This window comes from Caloenas nicobarica, chromosome 19 (assembly GCF_036013445.1).
Source record: "Caloenas nicobarica isolate bCalNic1 chromosome 19, bCalNic1.hap1, whole genome shotgun sequence".
Taxonomy (NCBI): Eukaryota; Metazoa; Chordata; class Aves; order Columbiformes; family Columbidae; genus Caloenas; species Caloenas nicobarica.
In genome coordinates, this window is record NC_088263.1 from 10,526,810 (window position 1) to 10,543,643 (window position 16,834).

Sequence of the window (16,834 nt, forward strand, 5' to 3'; positions counted from 1 at the left end):
GAGTGAAAATATATATTGTGGTGTTTTCAATTCATTTTAGTATTATCCAGGAGAGAAAACAATGTGATTTTTTTAGAGAGACACCACCCGGCTTTATGTTTTCATTTCAGAACAATATGGGAAGATTATTTCTTACTGAGACAAACAAAAAGGAAAGTTTGTCAAAAACATCATGAAAATCCTATCTTTAATTAAACATTTTTCCTTTATTCAAGATGTCATTTTGAGATAAACAGTAACGAAAAAGGTCAGGATTACTGAGTCATTAACTACTTCAAAGGCATTCACCTGAAGTTGTTTCTTAGGTAAGCTGAATTGTAAAGACTCGCTAAAATTAACAGCAATGAATTAAAATCAAGCAAAATAATAATTGTAATTCAATATATTACTAGCATTAATATAGATACTAAGTTTATCGTTCATGTTTCTGTTTATTTCTGTTGTGATACTGGCAGGAATTGAAAATGCACGTTAGCTGTAAGCCACACCGGAATAGCAAGCAGCTTTTGAATCCAAACATACATAATCCTTCATACAAAACACACATAATGATTAAATTGACTTAACTATCCTTCATCTACATGCAGTGAGTCATCATATTAAATATTACGAAACAATTTCTTTTAAAAATTCCTGTAATCTTTGTGCAGGGACAGCTACCACCCTGTAACAGCACAAGTCTTTTCACAGGATTTGCAATCTACTCCACAAGAGGGCAACCAAATTCCACTGTGAAACGGATAAACTATCCTCTAGCATGTAAAAGTGACTGCTCATTTTAGCCAAAAGCCAGAATACGTCCCCATCCTGGAGTGGCTGGGAAAAGCTAACCATGCACTTCACTTCTGGGGGTGGGGGAGACCCAACCTCCTCCTCTTTTTTCCTCTTAAACGGTCATGACAGGGAACTGGTGCCCATGTGGGAAAAAGGCGTGTTGAAAGAAAACAACCGTTTTTCTGTTTATGGGACTTTAGTATCTCGAGATACACCAAATATCCTGCAACTCTGGGCATCAGCTAAGGTATTTCACTTTACTGACACAGCCACCACCACAGGCTGGGATGTAAATAAAGCAAAGTGGCCATGCCATGAGCAATGACGTTGTGCTGCAGGTAGAGATGAACCACAAGGGACAGATGGGGTTGGTGTGACCATCTTGTGGCCCCTGAGTCCTGTGCGCAGTCCCGGGGCGACCCCCCCGCACCGGGCACCAGGACACCCGTTCAGGACAGCACCGAGGATGCTGCACGTGCACCCGTTCAGTCTTGCCTGGCAACAACGGCGGATTTGAGGGACGTGGCTAACAATTTCATTTAACGCACAGTCCAAAATAAAACAACAAAGAAAGGAACAAGCCTCCAAAACCTGAAAACTTTCACTGAACAGCCTGATCAAATTATATCTAACTCAGCAAACCAGAGTTTTTGCAATAAGTAAACTTTGGTTTCTTGAAAAAAAAATCATACAAATTTTTGTTAGTTAAAAAATTACTTCCAACTGTAGTATTTTTATATTTCTCCTTTGGCCAGGTCCAGTTCTGAACGCGCTGTTTGCTGACACAAGTGGAGAGAAGCAGAGTAGCAAAGTACTCACTGTTCTGGACTAGAAACCGAAGTCCGTCGTCCTTCCACAGCAATGTTGCTCTTGGGTCTCTTAACAACATGAGGTCTTGGTGGGCGAACCTATTACACACACACACACACAAGACAGTTCAGCAAATACTCCAAATTGATCAAACAACAGACATAAATAACGAAATATGCATAACCACATTTCCAGTGTCCTGTTTGGTACAGGCTAAATTTCTGATAAAAGATTCCCCAAATGTGAGTTTCCCCTTGTACAGTTAGTTGTAAATCCTGTGTGTTGCTGTACATCGTATTGGAAAGAGGAGTCTGGCACTGACATCATGATCCTTTTGTCCACTTGTTCACAGGAACCCAACTTCTCAAGTCAATGTTATGTTATGTGACCGTATCTTTTGTCGTCTGTAATAAAATCCAAAGCTTTTCCACAGAAGATGATATTGCTGCCAATCTAATCTTAAATAACATTTCCATCACCTTCTAATGTTCAGAAATCAAGCTTAATCTACTTGCATTAACTCCACAAGCAAACAAGCTTTACTTCACGGAAAGGAATAAGCACATCTGATCCCTACCCAGGCAAAGCTGGTGCACGTGCCTGCGCCAGCGAGCGACCCTGGTGACGGACCGATCCCTTTGAGTCAAACGTGGGAACAAACACGGTCAGCATCAGGGGCGGGCACTACAAACCAGCTTTTCATTTTTTGTTAAGTACTAGCTTACCTGAACGCGAATCTGATTTGCTGGCTTAGCTGAATGCCAGTTTCAACAGAAATGCCCCAAATCCTCAAAGTTTGGAATCCAATTCAACTTCCGACCTGCCTGAGCTCGTGCTCCCTCAACAGCCGCAACACAAGGCGGCTGTTGAAGGCCAACAACCCAAGTGCTCTTTGGATGAGGAATGAATTTGTTTGCAATGATAAAACAGATGTAGATTCCCCCCCACCTCCACAAGTTTTTGCTTATTTACTTATTTTTAACGATTATTTGTTGGGTGGTGAGGTGTTTCCAGGCTTTTTTCTCCCCCTCCAGGCACATAAACCTCAAGTTTCTTGCCAGGAAAAAGCCACTGAACTGTGTGTCGTGTGTCTGCACTACGCAGCAGTATGCAGAAGACAGTAGCATGATTATTGTATTGAATTTTCATTTCAAAGGAAATGGTGTACAGCAGATATGATGAAGAAATCCAGAGATGTATCACCACTATTTCTTAGGAAAAAGGGCTTATAAAAAGGTCAGATGTTAAGGTCTTGAAGATCAGTCCCCACACAAGGCTGCTCCCCTCCACAATAGAGATGGCTTAAGAATGTGAATTTATGGCAGGAATGGAAGGATTAAGTTTGTGGCAACTTCAACTGAACTTGCAACGTGGTGAAACATGGGGAAAAGAACAACAGAGCTAATTAGACGAGCTGAGCTGTCAGAGTGCGGCAGAATGGCTCGGTGCCAACAAACAAAAGGAATGGGCTGGCAATCAGCAGGATCGATGAAGAATACTGCTTCATTAGGGCTGATAAAACAGAGAGTGCGTGCGAGAGAGGGGGGAGAGAAGCAAGAGGAATGGGGGGAGAAGAGAGCGAGAAAGAGAAAAAGAGAGGAAGGAAGAAAGAAAGCTGTTTAATTAAATCTGAGCTGGAAGATGATGTGTAAAGCTGGCTTGTCATCATGCTGTGAACACTTTCACCTTTGGGGTGGTTCCCTGGGGGAGTGATGGTGATGAGGGAGAGAGATGAGAGTTTGGGATGGCTCCAGGGGCCCCCAGACCAGGAAAGTGCAGGGTGACACACTAAGCAGGATTTAGAGCATTGTTCGTGGGGGACTGCAGGGAAAAACCAGGAATCAAGCCAATTCCTTGCTGGATTTTGAGCCTTATGAAGCCAAATAGGCAAGGTTAAATGCTTATCAAATGCAAAAGTATGAAAGAAATCCAATTACATGAGCACAGAGCCAAAAGAATAAAGGTAAACATCCAGTACAGAAGGGTTAAATGTGCTTATTACTGTCCTCATCATCTTTATGGATAATTATTATATTTTAACGTTTTCTAATTGAATGAAGTTTCCAAACAGCCACTATTAATCCAAACAAATCTCTATTAATTATAATCAACAGCCCTCTCTCTTTCATAATACCACCACAACTCATTTCCAAAACAGCAGAACGTAAAGAACATATATGTTCTGCTTCCTTAACCTTTCTTTGGTCTGTGTTTGTGTTTTTATTATCAGTAATGACTCATATTGGAAGGACTAGTGCCCATGGAGTCCTCCTCGTAACAGATATAACCTGAACACAGTAAGTATTTCTCAAGAGTTCTGGTACCATGTGGAATTGGTTGGAAGAGCAGAGGAACCCGGTCTCTGCTTTCAGTGCTCGCTGGAACAGGCGAGGACAAATCACTTGCCGATACCCACCTCTGTAATATATGCCAAGACTCAGAGAGGGAAAAAGCAGCCTGCACAAAGTATTATTTACACACACAAAAATGTGTTTCAACTATTAAAAGCAAAATAACAGTTATGAACAACAACAAATTTATGTATATTTGGTACAAGCATATTTTTGGGAGTGATTATAATCATTTACATTTATCTTGAATTTCCTCTTGATGAATGAAGCATTTCTGTTCCACTTATTGACACAGCTAGATGAATGCAACAGGAGCTTTTATTATTACATTTCCAACCTTTTATCCATCACATCAGGAACAAAGACAGTTGACACAAACACATTACAGTGAGGACTATTAATGCACTACAGCTGGGAGATTAAACAGTCTTAGCAAGACTTCGATGTAATAAATGACTCAATCTGAACAAGACTGTTTAGCAACTTTAGCAGAGGGGAATGGCACTGTGCCCTCCTTCAGCGAGGGGAACGGCACCGCGCTGCCGAACACACCGCGCGGCCTGGGGAGCACCCTGGGGACCGCTCGGGACCAGGGCAAGTTCGTTCCCGGCCTAACGTATCTGGGAGGGTCTCCCATAGCAATTACATTTAAGAGAACACAGCTAAGCATAATCAATGCTACCTTTGAAACACAGAAAACACAAATCTTCAGAGCAGGAATCCATAAAAGTGGCTCTGTTAAGCTAAACACCCAGAGTTAAAAAGAGAGAGAAGAAACACATGCTTTGAAATGTAACAGGAACATGCACGAAGATCAAAAGTTAACACACACCCAAGTGCACTTGTTAACCAGTTGCCTGCTCATTCGAAACACATTTTTGATAAGTTTTAGCAAGATTAGATTTGAAAACTTGCATCTCTCTCTTATGCACGTACATGTCTGTGTAAGGAAGCAAGGAGTAAGATGTATTTGCCTTGTGGGGGGATTATATTAATAAAGCAAAAGTCCTGCATGGAAATAAATCTCTCCCAAGGCTGTTGCAAAAACAACACCCCTTCGAAACTGATACCACTCTCCTGTACTACTGAAAAAAAAACCACCAGTGGTACAGGTCCAGCAGAGTCTCCGGTTTTCAAGCCATCTGGCGTAGTTAATATATAACACTTGTCCAAGAGTGAGTGTTTGGAATGAAAAACTGCTGAGATAAGGTACGCCTGCCTCGTGCAGTACAGGTATAGCACCAAGAATAATTTCTGGGTAGTTCTCCTGTGCAAGTCACTTCCTCTGGCCAACACGCTGTACCTACATCTTTTCTACTCTCTAATTACACAGAATCCCAGCTTGTATTTTAAATGAACATAAAGTACATATGTATATCATCCATAATGTGGTACTAACGTTCTACTGCCCAAATATAGACTTCGCTTTCTTCATGTGTATTCACTCATCTATCCCATGGAGAAAAATTCAGCATCTCAAATTAATTTAAAGCAAAACTTGCAGGGAATAAATACCTTCTCTTCAGACTTCTGCTTCCTTTTGTATTTGAGTTTAGTGCAAGTCTTCAAAAGCTCACTGGCTAAAAACTTATGCCAGCCTAGCAAGAGTTTTTGTTCAAGAAATCACCGCAAAAGTGAAAACAAATGTTGCAACAGCAGCATCAGTTACCTGCAGAACTGTCGGAAAGCTGCAGAACTTGTCAAAGAAAAGCAGAATAAATGCAGGTCCCAGGGCTGTGCCGCAGCAAAGAAGAAGGGAGTTTAGGAGCATAATTCACACATTGCTTTTTTGCAAAGTTTGACAATCTAAACTACCGAGGTTTAGTAATGCTACTCAGAGCGCAGTTCAGGCAGTGTTAGGCTGTGGCGGTGAAACAAACTACCAGCTACTCACGGGCCTAGATGAACGCTGCAGCTTGGGAGGTGGTGGCCGAGGCGGACGGAGTCTTTGCTGCTGTATCAAAGTGGAAACTAAATTAAATAGTCACCTACACGAAAACACCTCTGATTTTGTGGCAAAAGCAGTATGAGTGGATGACAACATGTGATTTACCTTCATACTCACCTCACGAAACACTTTTTTTTTCTTCCCCCAGGGACAAATCTCATGAGCTAGAAAGTCCCACAATAGGAAAGGCAGCTGTATCTGCTTGTTGCCATAGCTTAACCCTCAGACAGAAAATGAAACCCTACACAGATGACTGCATTTCTCTCCAAAAAAGATTCCAGATTCGTGTCTCAGGAGTTCTTAACTTCCGATGAGCACAGTCTTTATTCTAGATCAACAGACATCCTCTCTCAGCTCCCCTCACACTGCGTAACAGCGCAACTCCAGCCTAGTGAGAGCGGAGAACAGCACTCTTCCACGCGACAGACGCGCTCCGGACGGGCGAGCTGAGGCGCCCCGGCCCTCCTGAACCGCTCTCCTCCGCACGTCCCGTCACTCGGATCGCCCTCCGGAGCAGGGCTCTGCTGCTGGGCATCTCCCTGTCTTATCTGCTCCGCCTGAGAGCACAATCTTAAAACATATTTAACTTCTGTTTCGTGACACGGCATACTTATATTCCATTATGTTTCAGAAGCATAAAGGAACAGCTGAAAAATCTGAAATTTGCACTTTTCTACCTACTTAAAAGACATTCACTTACTACCTAGCAACTTCCGCAATATTTGATGATGCAGAAAAACAAGATGCAACTATTATTCTTTTTTTTTTTTTTCCAAATCTTTCATGCCTTCTGCATAAGTACGGCTGAAATCAGTGCTGCGAAGCACAGAAACGAACAGGCGCAGGGCAGGGAGGAGCAGCGGACCCGGAGCCCACCAGCAGATAACAGTTATTTGCCCTTTACCAGAGCTTAATTTTTAATGTTGATGCTAAGATCTGTCACCAGCATGGGATAAGCAAGTATATTCAAACTACATGAAGACCATATTTACAGGAAAAGCCATGGATTTGAAGTTAATTTGTTAATGCAGCAAAATACGCTGTTTCTAAAAGGTCAGTAGGGGAAGCTGTGTTGGAATATCAGCCTAATTACCCGTGCTGGAAGGACCAACGGGCACACGGCAGCACGCAGCCACACTGCTAAAAGCTGCTAAATTGCTATTTGAGGTATGTTCCTAAATGTATGTACTACAGGTTTTCCAACAAAGGGAAGAAATGTCTAAATTAGCACTTTCTTACCAATAGCTGTTTACCAGCATACCTTTCTACTCTAGATATTCTTAATTGTCTTGTTCTAAATAATTTTGAAGCAACAAGACAGAAAATTTGCACAAAGCCAATTTTATGACTGCAGATCTGGCACTGTTTTACTAATTATCAGATGAGTGATTTTAAGCTATGAGATGCTGCAGGAAGAAAAACCCTACATTCACTTTTACACTGTAAAAATACTATTTAAAAATTATAGATCCCACATCTTATAAAGCAGCTATTATATATCCAAAGAACTTTCACAATACAGCTGTTTATGGCTTTTATACTAGAGAAAACATTACAAAAAGCTCATTTTTGGTCTGTAAGGTAACAGCTCGTGAGCAAAATATTATCCCAAACTAATTGTGGATGTCTGTTGAGATTTTTTTTAAGTGGTATTCAAAACAGAGCCTTTATGAGTAAATTAGAGGTGCTATTTCATTTGCAGCAACAAGTGCAACAAGAAAAAAAAGCATAAAGTAAACATAATTAGATGAAAGCTGCTTTGTCAGTACACATAGAAGAAGTGTTTTTCAAGTAGTACTGAGGAGTTTTTCTAATTATTTCCTTTTTTACATGAATATCTTATTTCCTTCAGAAATTCAGGACTGGTTTCAAAACTGTCAGTGCGTTTTAAAGACAAGGAGATACGGGAGAGAGACGCACAGCCCTGAATGTGCCCATGCTCAAACGCGGCAGGCTGCAAGAGATCTGAAGTGCTGACGTTGGAGGAATATGCTGGACCTCAACTGAACACTCAATAAAAAAAGGAGAAGATAACAACACCGAAAAATGTACGGTACCTAAAAAGATTCAGTAGAGAAAGCAGATGGAATCTGAGAGGCAGCTGTTTTATTGTCCACCCAGACCCCTGCAGAGCGCGCACACTACTTTTTACATACTCCCATATGCACAGCTTACAAACCGGGACGACAAGAACACTGTATGCTTTAGAGCATATATTTTAAATTTACATTCTGAAATACTTCAACAGAAATCTGCTGGGTCCTGTGATAAAAATAATCTCCGTGTTTTAAGGGATGCCTCATTCTTCAAGCCGTGTTTGTAGACTGGGAAGGTAGAATGAATCTGGCAAAAATGCAGGAAAGCCTGTGGCTGTGCCGATAATTCATGAATGGGACAAGAACTGCCACAATTAACCACTCCGATTAGTTTCATGAGGAAAACAAGGCCTGTCTCCTTACCTTTCTAACCTGAAATCTTCCATTACGTTAATAGAGAAGTAGGCGGTAAGAGAAGGAAATGAAAGGTAGGTGCCTCAAAGCTCCTGTTTTCTGTAATACTGAACAAGGATCTTTATTTCAGGCGTCTGAATCATGTCTGGTGCCATGGTATGCTGCCAAAGATGGGTACGTCCATCCCAAAGGCACTGCGAGAATGCTGAGAATGAGACGGGTACCTTTTTGGGTGCGTGCAGTACGTGCTGAGCAGACACAAGCAGGCCCGGCCCCACAGCAGCATGTGTTCTTATGAGATGCTGATGGGAAGAATATTATGTGCTAGCAGTTAATTTGTAATGGTAGCTGTGGTTTAAAGACCTGCCAAGACTTCTGATTACTTCTCGGCTCCGGTGACAGGAAAGTTCATATACAAACAAGCGGCACAAAACCCACAAAAGATGGTATCAACATAATTTGAGATTGTGACCACTTAATTCTTCTATTTCACTTTTATCTGCTGAAAATAAAGCCTGACCTCCTCCCATCTATACACACATTTGGTTCTTCTAACACACTATAAAAAACAAACCAACCAAAACAAAAACCCTTAACTGTATTACACTGATGTTATTCAACGCTTGGCAGTTTGAAGACTCGTGATGTCTTCCGAAGGAGATAACTGCCACCAGCCTCTCATTTACCTGGCCCCGTTCCCCGCAGAGCGCAGGCAGTTAAGCTACGTGCTGGAGGTATCTCTTCCCCCAGGAAACAGGTGCCTACAGAACACAAAATATTTAATTCAATCTAGAGTCATTCTGGTTCAAAAAAGCCTCATGCATTTTGTTTCTGTGTGGTGAGGCGTGAGCTGGCTCTAGGGGCCGCACGCCGGCCGGGCTCAGGCTGCGTCCTGCCAGCGCATCCAGCTGCTCTGCGCTGCTGCTGTGGGGCTCTGACCCCAGCGCTCCTGGCCGAGCCTTCCTCTCGCAGTTTCCTTCGGCAATCAATGCCGTTTGGGTAAGGGCAGTAAATTACACACAAACGCACACACCAGTTTTTGTTCTGAGAAGGCATAAGAGAAAAAACCAAATTTCTACTTACAGAATGGACTTCTAAGTGAATTTCTTTGAGATATTCACTTTTACATAGACCACTGCAGCCCATTTTACCTACTCTCCTTGTTCCTTAGGGTGGCCACTGGTGACTTAGTACTATTTTGGTTATTTCTTCGATATTTTGTCACCTCCTTTGCACCTTGTCTTTTGCACCAGATTTCTTCTGGACCCCGCAATAACAGCAGAATCCCACACTGACAATAACCAAGCCTCAGTCCTCGATGGACAACGCAATGAGCACACAGGTATGTTCATGGTTCTAAGGCTCATCCAACACCTAGAAAATAACATATCCCGTGGACTGTACATTGCATGATACGCCTTAGCCTGAAAGCAGCACAACTTTCTTTCCTTCAGAAAGAGAGTAAAACCACGATGGTCTGTTCCATTACTGCATGATGAAAGGACCACGAAAGAAAGTCCTTAACTCATTGAACCATGCCCTTTCTGGATTACTGGCAAAACAGCAAGGAGGAGTTTTTTCAGAACTATTCACAGAGATAAAACAAGGAAGGGTTTCAGAGAGAATCTCATTGAGATTATGTTCAAATTTCCAAAGGAAGTCTACCAAATTGAGGTATATTTTGCAGTGGCTAGTTTTCATTCCATCCGTTTCTCAACATACATGGATGGAGAGACATGTTGCAAAAAAATCCCAGACCCCAGGAATATATTTATCCCCGTGTGTTAACGTCTATCCATCTACTATCTCAGCAGAGTTTAAAATCACAGCTAATAGGTTAACAACTGTTTTTCTTCTGCTTCAAATGAAGAATATCAGAAAGCTGGGGGAATATTCGGCTTCCCAATTTGTTCTGACTGCTCACTGCTACCTGCAATGTCTGTTTGACAGGACTGACATTTTGTACCGCTGTGAGATGGGAAAACGTGTGACATTTTTATTCATGGTGGCGTACGCCCTTGTAATGATCAGCCCTGGTCGATGTGCTTACTGCAGCAGCCCCGAGCCCTCGGAGAACAAACAAGAACCGAAGGTGCCAGCAGTTCGGCTGCCTTATTAAACACCACCAGGATTCTAACGAAGAGCAACTGCTGGAAAATCTCACTGTCAAATCCTCAAGGACATTGTCAACATGGAACTAACTACATATATTTTTCATTTAAAATAGCGGAAAATCCAGCAATGCAATATTAAATATAAAGAAAAAAGCCACGTTATTTTGTGTGTGTTTCCTTTTGTAACTGGTCATTTTGTCAGCTTTGCATTGGGCTTTCTGTGGGCCAGATACTGGAATTCAAATCAAGGAGATCATGCAACCCACATGATTCAAAATGTTGGAAAATGGACACATCCCTTATTATCTTTTAACAGCTATTCCTCTCCAGCAAGCAAAATACTTGTACAGGAAGAAAAAAAAAAAAAAAGAAAAAAAGAAGAGATGGTCTCTCATTTAAGGAGTTGTATAAACAGCAATGCCTATCTGCTTCACTCAGCTCCATCATTCCCCGAGGAAGGCTGCGTGATGAGGGGATGCTCCTCCGCACAGACACACGGGACACACGGCTCCTGTCTCTGTGGCACGGCGCTCGCAACCGTTTGACTCGGTATTAATCAGTCCAGTTCTGAAGGGCAAATCCAAAAAACGCCTGGCCAAACAAGCAACCACAGTGGGGTTAGCAGTTAGAAGAATCATATGTTTCACATACTCTCTCCCTTTAATCTTCTAGTTTAATCCAGGGGCCCAGAGGTCATTTCAGACAGTTCTGGCTTTACTGCACGTATCAGCTTCATAAGTAATACATAAGAAGCTTCTGGATGCTGATCTACATTGATAGACTACGCAAGTCATCCATAAGACCCTCTGAGCTTTTCTCAGGTTGTCAATCTAGGTGATTTGGTTAGCCTTGTATGTACTGATGTATTTATTTTATATGTATGTATTATTTATAAAGCACAATTCTTCTTCCACAGGCCAGCAGTGATGGACCAAGATACTCTCTACGAGATATTTATGGGTTCTTCAGCATAACAGGACTAACAAGGAGATTCTGCAGATATGTTCAGCTGCTATTGCTTGTCACAGAGCCCTGGGAGGTCAGCTCAACCACAATATTTTCTCCATACACCCAAGTGTTACAGCATCTGACTCGCATGTACCCAGGGCAGTAAATTTATTCTGAACATCCCTGTTTAAGAAGCGCTTGAAATGCCAAGACAGCTGGAAAACACTAAAAGCCATATCCCAGAATGTGCTTTTTCATGGGTGAACACATCTGCTGGATGCAGGACTGCAGCCACATAATCCTCCTGCAAAGCATGAATTCCTACATAGCATGTGCTACATACACAGCACATCGCTGTAGGAGCTGAAGAAGACGTAGCTGTCTCATTAGAAAATACTGGCAAGTGAGAGCAGGAGAGGCAGTAACCTCTGGGTATGCTCTGCAGGTGGTGTACGTCTTCCTAAAGCGAGCGCCAGGTCTCACTTGTCAAATATTTACACGCATGACAAGAGTGCAAGCCTTTAGTTAGAGAACTCCTATCCCATGGATTGCCATTTCTGCAAATCTTGCACACCACAAAGCAGGATTTCAAACAAATGAATTATTTTCTTGTCCACTGACATTGTTTTTACTCCCCTAAGAACACTGTCCCCTAAGAACCTGATGGGACATTAGAGTTGTCTCAAGCAGACATTAGACGGACAAGTGCTTCTGGGCCAACACACTCGCCCTTCTTGCAAGGTGACTTACTGAGCAACAGTGAATTTCTTTCTGAAAGAAACAGTCAAAGAAAGGGGTGAGAAGAAATGAGGGTAGAAAATATGCTTTCTGAAGACAAAATAATTTTAAAGAACTAGGCTTATACTTTTTCTACATCCACAAAGAATCAAATGGAGAGAGGGAGGAAACCCCATGTGGCTCAACAGAAAGGAACGGGGAGATCATATAGCTCATCAGTGGGGTAGAGCGGAATGGAAGCTCATTTTCGTAATGAAGGTACCTCTATTGTCAGAACAGTTCAGAGTGGCAAGAGCAGGAGGCTGGCTTTGCAACCACAGCACACTGTTGCATGAATATTGGCAAATGAACTTGTTTTCCCCTTTCCCCTTTGGTTTCTACCCCAGTGCCACACAATGCCTGCTGTGATCCAGGGGAATCTGCTATTGTTCCAGCTCACCTGGGTGTGAAGGGAGTCCCAGGGTCTGGCGCGGGAGCCTTCCTCCCTTCCCTGCTCCACCTCTCACCCTGCAGATAATCCCTCCCGCTGCCGCCTCTGGCCTCAGCAACCGCTTCTGCATTTCTGGAACGCAGCCGGCTGGCTTTCTCCCCATCTTCCCTCTGACCTCTTAATGCCATTTAATCTTCTTGAAGAAGAAACCTGCCCTACAACACAGAGCTGTTTGTTCTGCATGTCTAAGTGCAGATCATGAATGGAAAAAATGAACGTGTTTATTTATGCCAAGTAACCAAAACATCAATAAGCTGGCAATTTCCATTTTATGGCCCGCAAAAGTTTAACAGCAGTAAGAATCAGCTGGGAAGAGAACTTGGACAAGTCTTTTCACAGTCAGATAAACTGCTTTAGTACATGAATATATTTTCCATTTGTTTCACAGTTATTTACATTAGCACCCAGAATTTTTTTTTTTTTTTTTTTTGGTGGCATAGAGGCAACTTATAAATTTTCATGTTTGGTTTGGGTATAGAGATATTAAGAACTCATCAAACAACATACTTCTGAAATCAGACAAAATTGACCTGCAATACAGATCACTCAGTGAAAATCAGGAAGCAGAGGAGACTTGAGGCTGCTGAGCGCGGCGCTCTGCGCAGCACCCCGGCCGCTGAGCACGGTGCACTGCGCAGCACCCCACATGGCGCTCCGCGCAGCACCCCGGCCGCTGAGCACGGTGCACTGCGCAGCACCCCGCATGGCGCTCCGCGCAGCACCCCGGCCGCTGAGCACGGTGCACTGCGCAGCACCCCGCATGGCGCTCCGCGCAGCACCCCGGCCGCTGAGCACGGCGCCCCGCACAGCACCCCGGCCGCTGAGCACAGTGCACTGCGCAGCACCCCGCATGGCGCTCCGCGCAGCACCCCGGCCGCTGAGCACGGTGCACTGCGCAGCACCCCGCATGGCGCTCCGCGCAGCACCCCGGCCGCTGAGCACGGCGCTCCGCGCAGCACCCCGCATGGCGCTCCGCACAGCACCCCGGCCGCTGAGCACGGCGCTCCGCGCAGCACCCCGGCCGCTGAGCACGGTGCTCTGCGCAGCACCCCGGCCGCTGAGCACGGTGCTCTGCGCAGCACCCCGGCCGCTGAGCACGGTGCTCTGCGCAGCACCCCGGCCGCTGAGCACAGTGCACTGCGCAGCACCCCGGCCGCTGAGCACAGTGCTCTGCGCAGCACCCCGGCCGCTGAGCACAGTGCTCTGCGCAGCACCCTGGCCGCTGAGCACAGTGCACTGCGCAGCACCCCGCCCGCTGAGCACGGTGCTCTGCGCAGCACCCCGGCCGCTGAGCACGGTGCACTGCGCAGCACCCCGGCTGCTGCAGCTCGCCACCAACGCCGTTCGTGAGGGAAGCCAACACCCCAGGTATGAGGCTAAAATCCTCCTTTTCCTAACCAACGAGAGCTTTCGCACAGTGTCTTACTACTACAGAAACCATTGTTAGAACAACTCCAGAAAAAGCAACCCTCTCAAGCGAAGCCTGATAACCAGTCACCAGGATGGGCTACAACACCGCAGAATGCCACACAGTCAGATAATTGCTGCTAAATTTTTGTGAACAGTCAGCTGAGGTGCTATACATACAGAGACATTTCAAGATATTTCACTGGTATTTTTTGTAGCCTAACAACTGCAGATCCACAATTGTATTTGGAAAAGCTAGAAAGTACCTCACTCTAGGGTGAGAGATAATGAGTTAAAATTAAAGGTTGCTGCTGGCTGGCTAGCCCATCCCCCGTTAGCTAATCTGTCATGTAATGAAGAGAAGCACCCAGCACAGGACAGCTAGCTGCCGGCTCACTTACAGCGAGCTGATTAAGAATGTTCAACCAACAGCAGACTGCAGACCTTTCCAACGAAAATAAATAGACTGTATGCAAATGTGTTTGTCACTTTGACAGCATGTCTCAATTAAAGCATCTCGCTGCCGTGGGTAGGCTCTCGCTGCAGCGCCACGGCCCAGCCGCGCTGCATTACTGATACACGGGGCTTGACCCTCATCCGCATGCATGCATTTTAAAAAAGTCTGCCTTTCCCATATACACCAGCATAATACCAGCAGACATAGAAAGCAAGTGACAATGAGAAAAAAAGCCTCTTTCATCCTCTTCAGTTTATAAGAACTGTGAATGCACAAACAGCCCTTCTTTCAGAGTTCTCGTGGCTTTTTAATTGTTCCCACCTACTGTATTCTAGACAGAGTTAAAAGTGACACTAAAATCTCTCCCTTTAATCACTAGTTAGAAGCCATTTCCCATTTAAACAGTAAATCTTGCTGCCTTTTTCCTCCCCAAAGCCTTAATTTATATTTCATAAACCTGAACATCTTTTCCGCTTGACTCAAAGTACGATTTAATTTTCATTTTGGCTATCAGGAAAAAAGGAGCCGAGAAGGGACAAAGGCTGCGAGACAGCCCTACACCTGCTGAGCTCCAGCACTTTTGGGGGTGCGCTGGCAGTAACAGCATTTAGCGAGCGACCCCTCAGCCACATCCAGTGGGTCAGGAAAGCTGATGGGTGCTCCTTCGGACGCACAGAATGTGATCATTACAAAATCTGAAAGTGACCGTTAAAAAACCTCATGCATTTAAATTTGCACTTTCCACTCGATTATATATTTCATTAATCGACAAAAATGTTTGAACCATCCACCCTTCATAAAAACGTAAAGGAAAAAAATGGAAGTATAGTATTATCTGGATTTCTGACTGCTTTCCATGACACGTCACATTTTCCTGCTAGAGCTAGATGGCTACATTTCTCCATTAGCCCCAATTCCTCTCAACTGTACTGGCACAGAAAGTAAGCAAAAAATAACCCCCTACTCAAATATTTAATTGGAAGAGAAACTGTTTTAAGAAAAAGTCTCCAAGAATTTACACTTAGCGCAGTGGTGAAAGTTCTGAAAGAAACACATCTAATTCTGAAGTGCTCCAGCCAACATTGCTCTGAGCAATGACTGTATCTTGTGGAGCCCTAACACCTAAACAGTCAATGCAGTGACAACCACTAGTTTCTATTAATAGACACTCATCTAAAAATCTGGTTTGCTTCACCTGTTTGAATTCGCACTTACTTTAGAATTGTTTTAAAATTACACTATGTTTCCTTATACGAAATCAGGTATTCACTCCTGTTTTCTCATCATAATACTGTAAAAAATAGATACAAAGAAAGGAGAACTGTGAACAGAAATAACGTTGGTTTTTGAGTCAGGCTACACTTAATAGGGGAACACTGGCAAACTGAGAGAAAATACTGTATGTTTTTCCATGAAAAAAAAAAAAAAAAACCAACAAACCACAGCAACTACATTTTCTAAATAATTAGCTCTTAAAAAACCCCACATGACCAAACTCACTCCTCTGCAGACATATCAAAAGAAACAGAACAGTAACTAATGTGTATAGCTCAGTTGTCAATACTGAAATACAGAGTACGCTAATAAGCTATTAATTGATTTTTTCCATCTTAGTTCATCGCATTTAATTTTCAGAGAAGGATAAAATGCTTTAATAGTTGGATGTTCCATATTGACACTAATGATCTGGTTAGATAACAGAGGACATTTTAAATGATACATCCTCAGTCCTGAGGGCTATAGCACTTTGCCTGCTAAAAGAACAGCAAAACAGTTTATAAAATTGCTCTAATGACTATGCTTTCCTCTTGCCATTCTCTTAGAATATTTTCCTCAAAATCATCATGTGAACAAAAGGCATCAGTAAACCCCAGAAAAAATATGGTCTTTAAAATCTTTAAATAGATACAACAGAAATAAATCTATAATAACATAACTCATTTGCAAAAAAAATAATGGAACAATTGGTATATTCGTTATTGTGACTTTTCTCTGAACTATTTTCGCCGAGTCACACAATTCAAAGCAACCGAACACTAAGACATACCTGACCAAAATGTACTGTGATTGGTCTTCTGTCTTCTCTTAATTTAGGGTCCTTCTTCTCCACCAACGGCGACGGCGCCGTCCTCGGCAGCGGCTCCTCCGGCACCGAACACCCGTTCTCGGCAATGTCCTGTGTGGGACGACAAGGTGAGCAGCAGGGCCAGGAACGGTCTCGATTAAGGGCAAGGGGCACAAAGGACACACTAGAGGGGAATGCTGACTTACAGTGTTGATGTTAGGGAGAAAAAAAGTACAGAAAAGAAAACATCATTACAATAAAACATTTTGTTGCACTTTGTCA

At 43.4% G+C, this 16,834-nt stretch overlaps 1 protein-coding gene across 7 annotated transcripts in view; it reads right to left on the minus strand.

Moving 5' to 3' along the window:
- Window positions 1-16,834, minus strand: part of DENND1A (DENN domain containing 1A) — a 158,624-nt gene that overhangs the window by 10,860 nt on the left and 130,930 nt on the right. For 3 of the 7 annotated variants that reach the window (XM_065648461.1, XM_065648459.1, XM_065648456.1), the window contains 3 exons: window positions 16,535-16,663; window positions 5,830-5,889; window positions 1,594-1,682 (listed from right to left, as the gene is read on the minus strand). In XM_065648461.1, the coding sequence (XP_065504533.1) occupies window positions 1,594-1,682; window positions 5,830-5,889; window positions 16,535-16,663 (278 nt within the window). The remainder of the gene's footprint in view (window positions 1-1,593; window positions 1,683-5,829; window positions 5,890-16,534; window positions 16,664-16,834) is intronic. The other 4 variants (XM_065648460.1, XM_065648457.1, XM_065648462.1 and 1 more) reach the window with 2 other exon arrangements.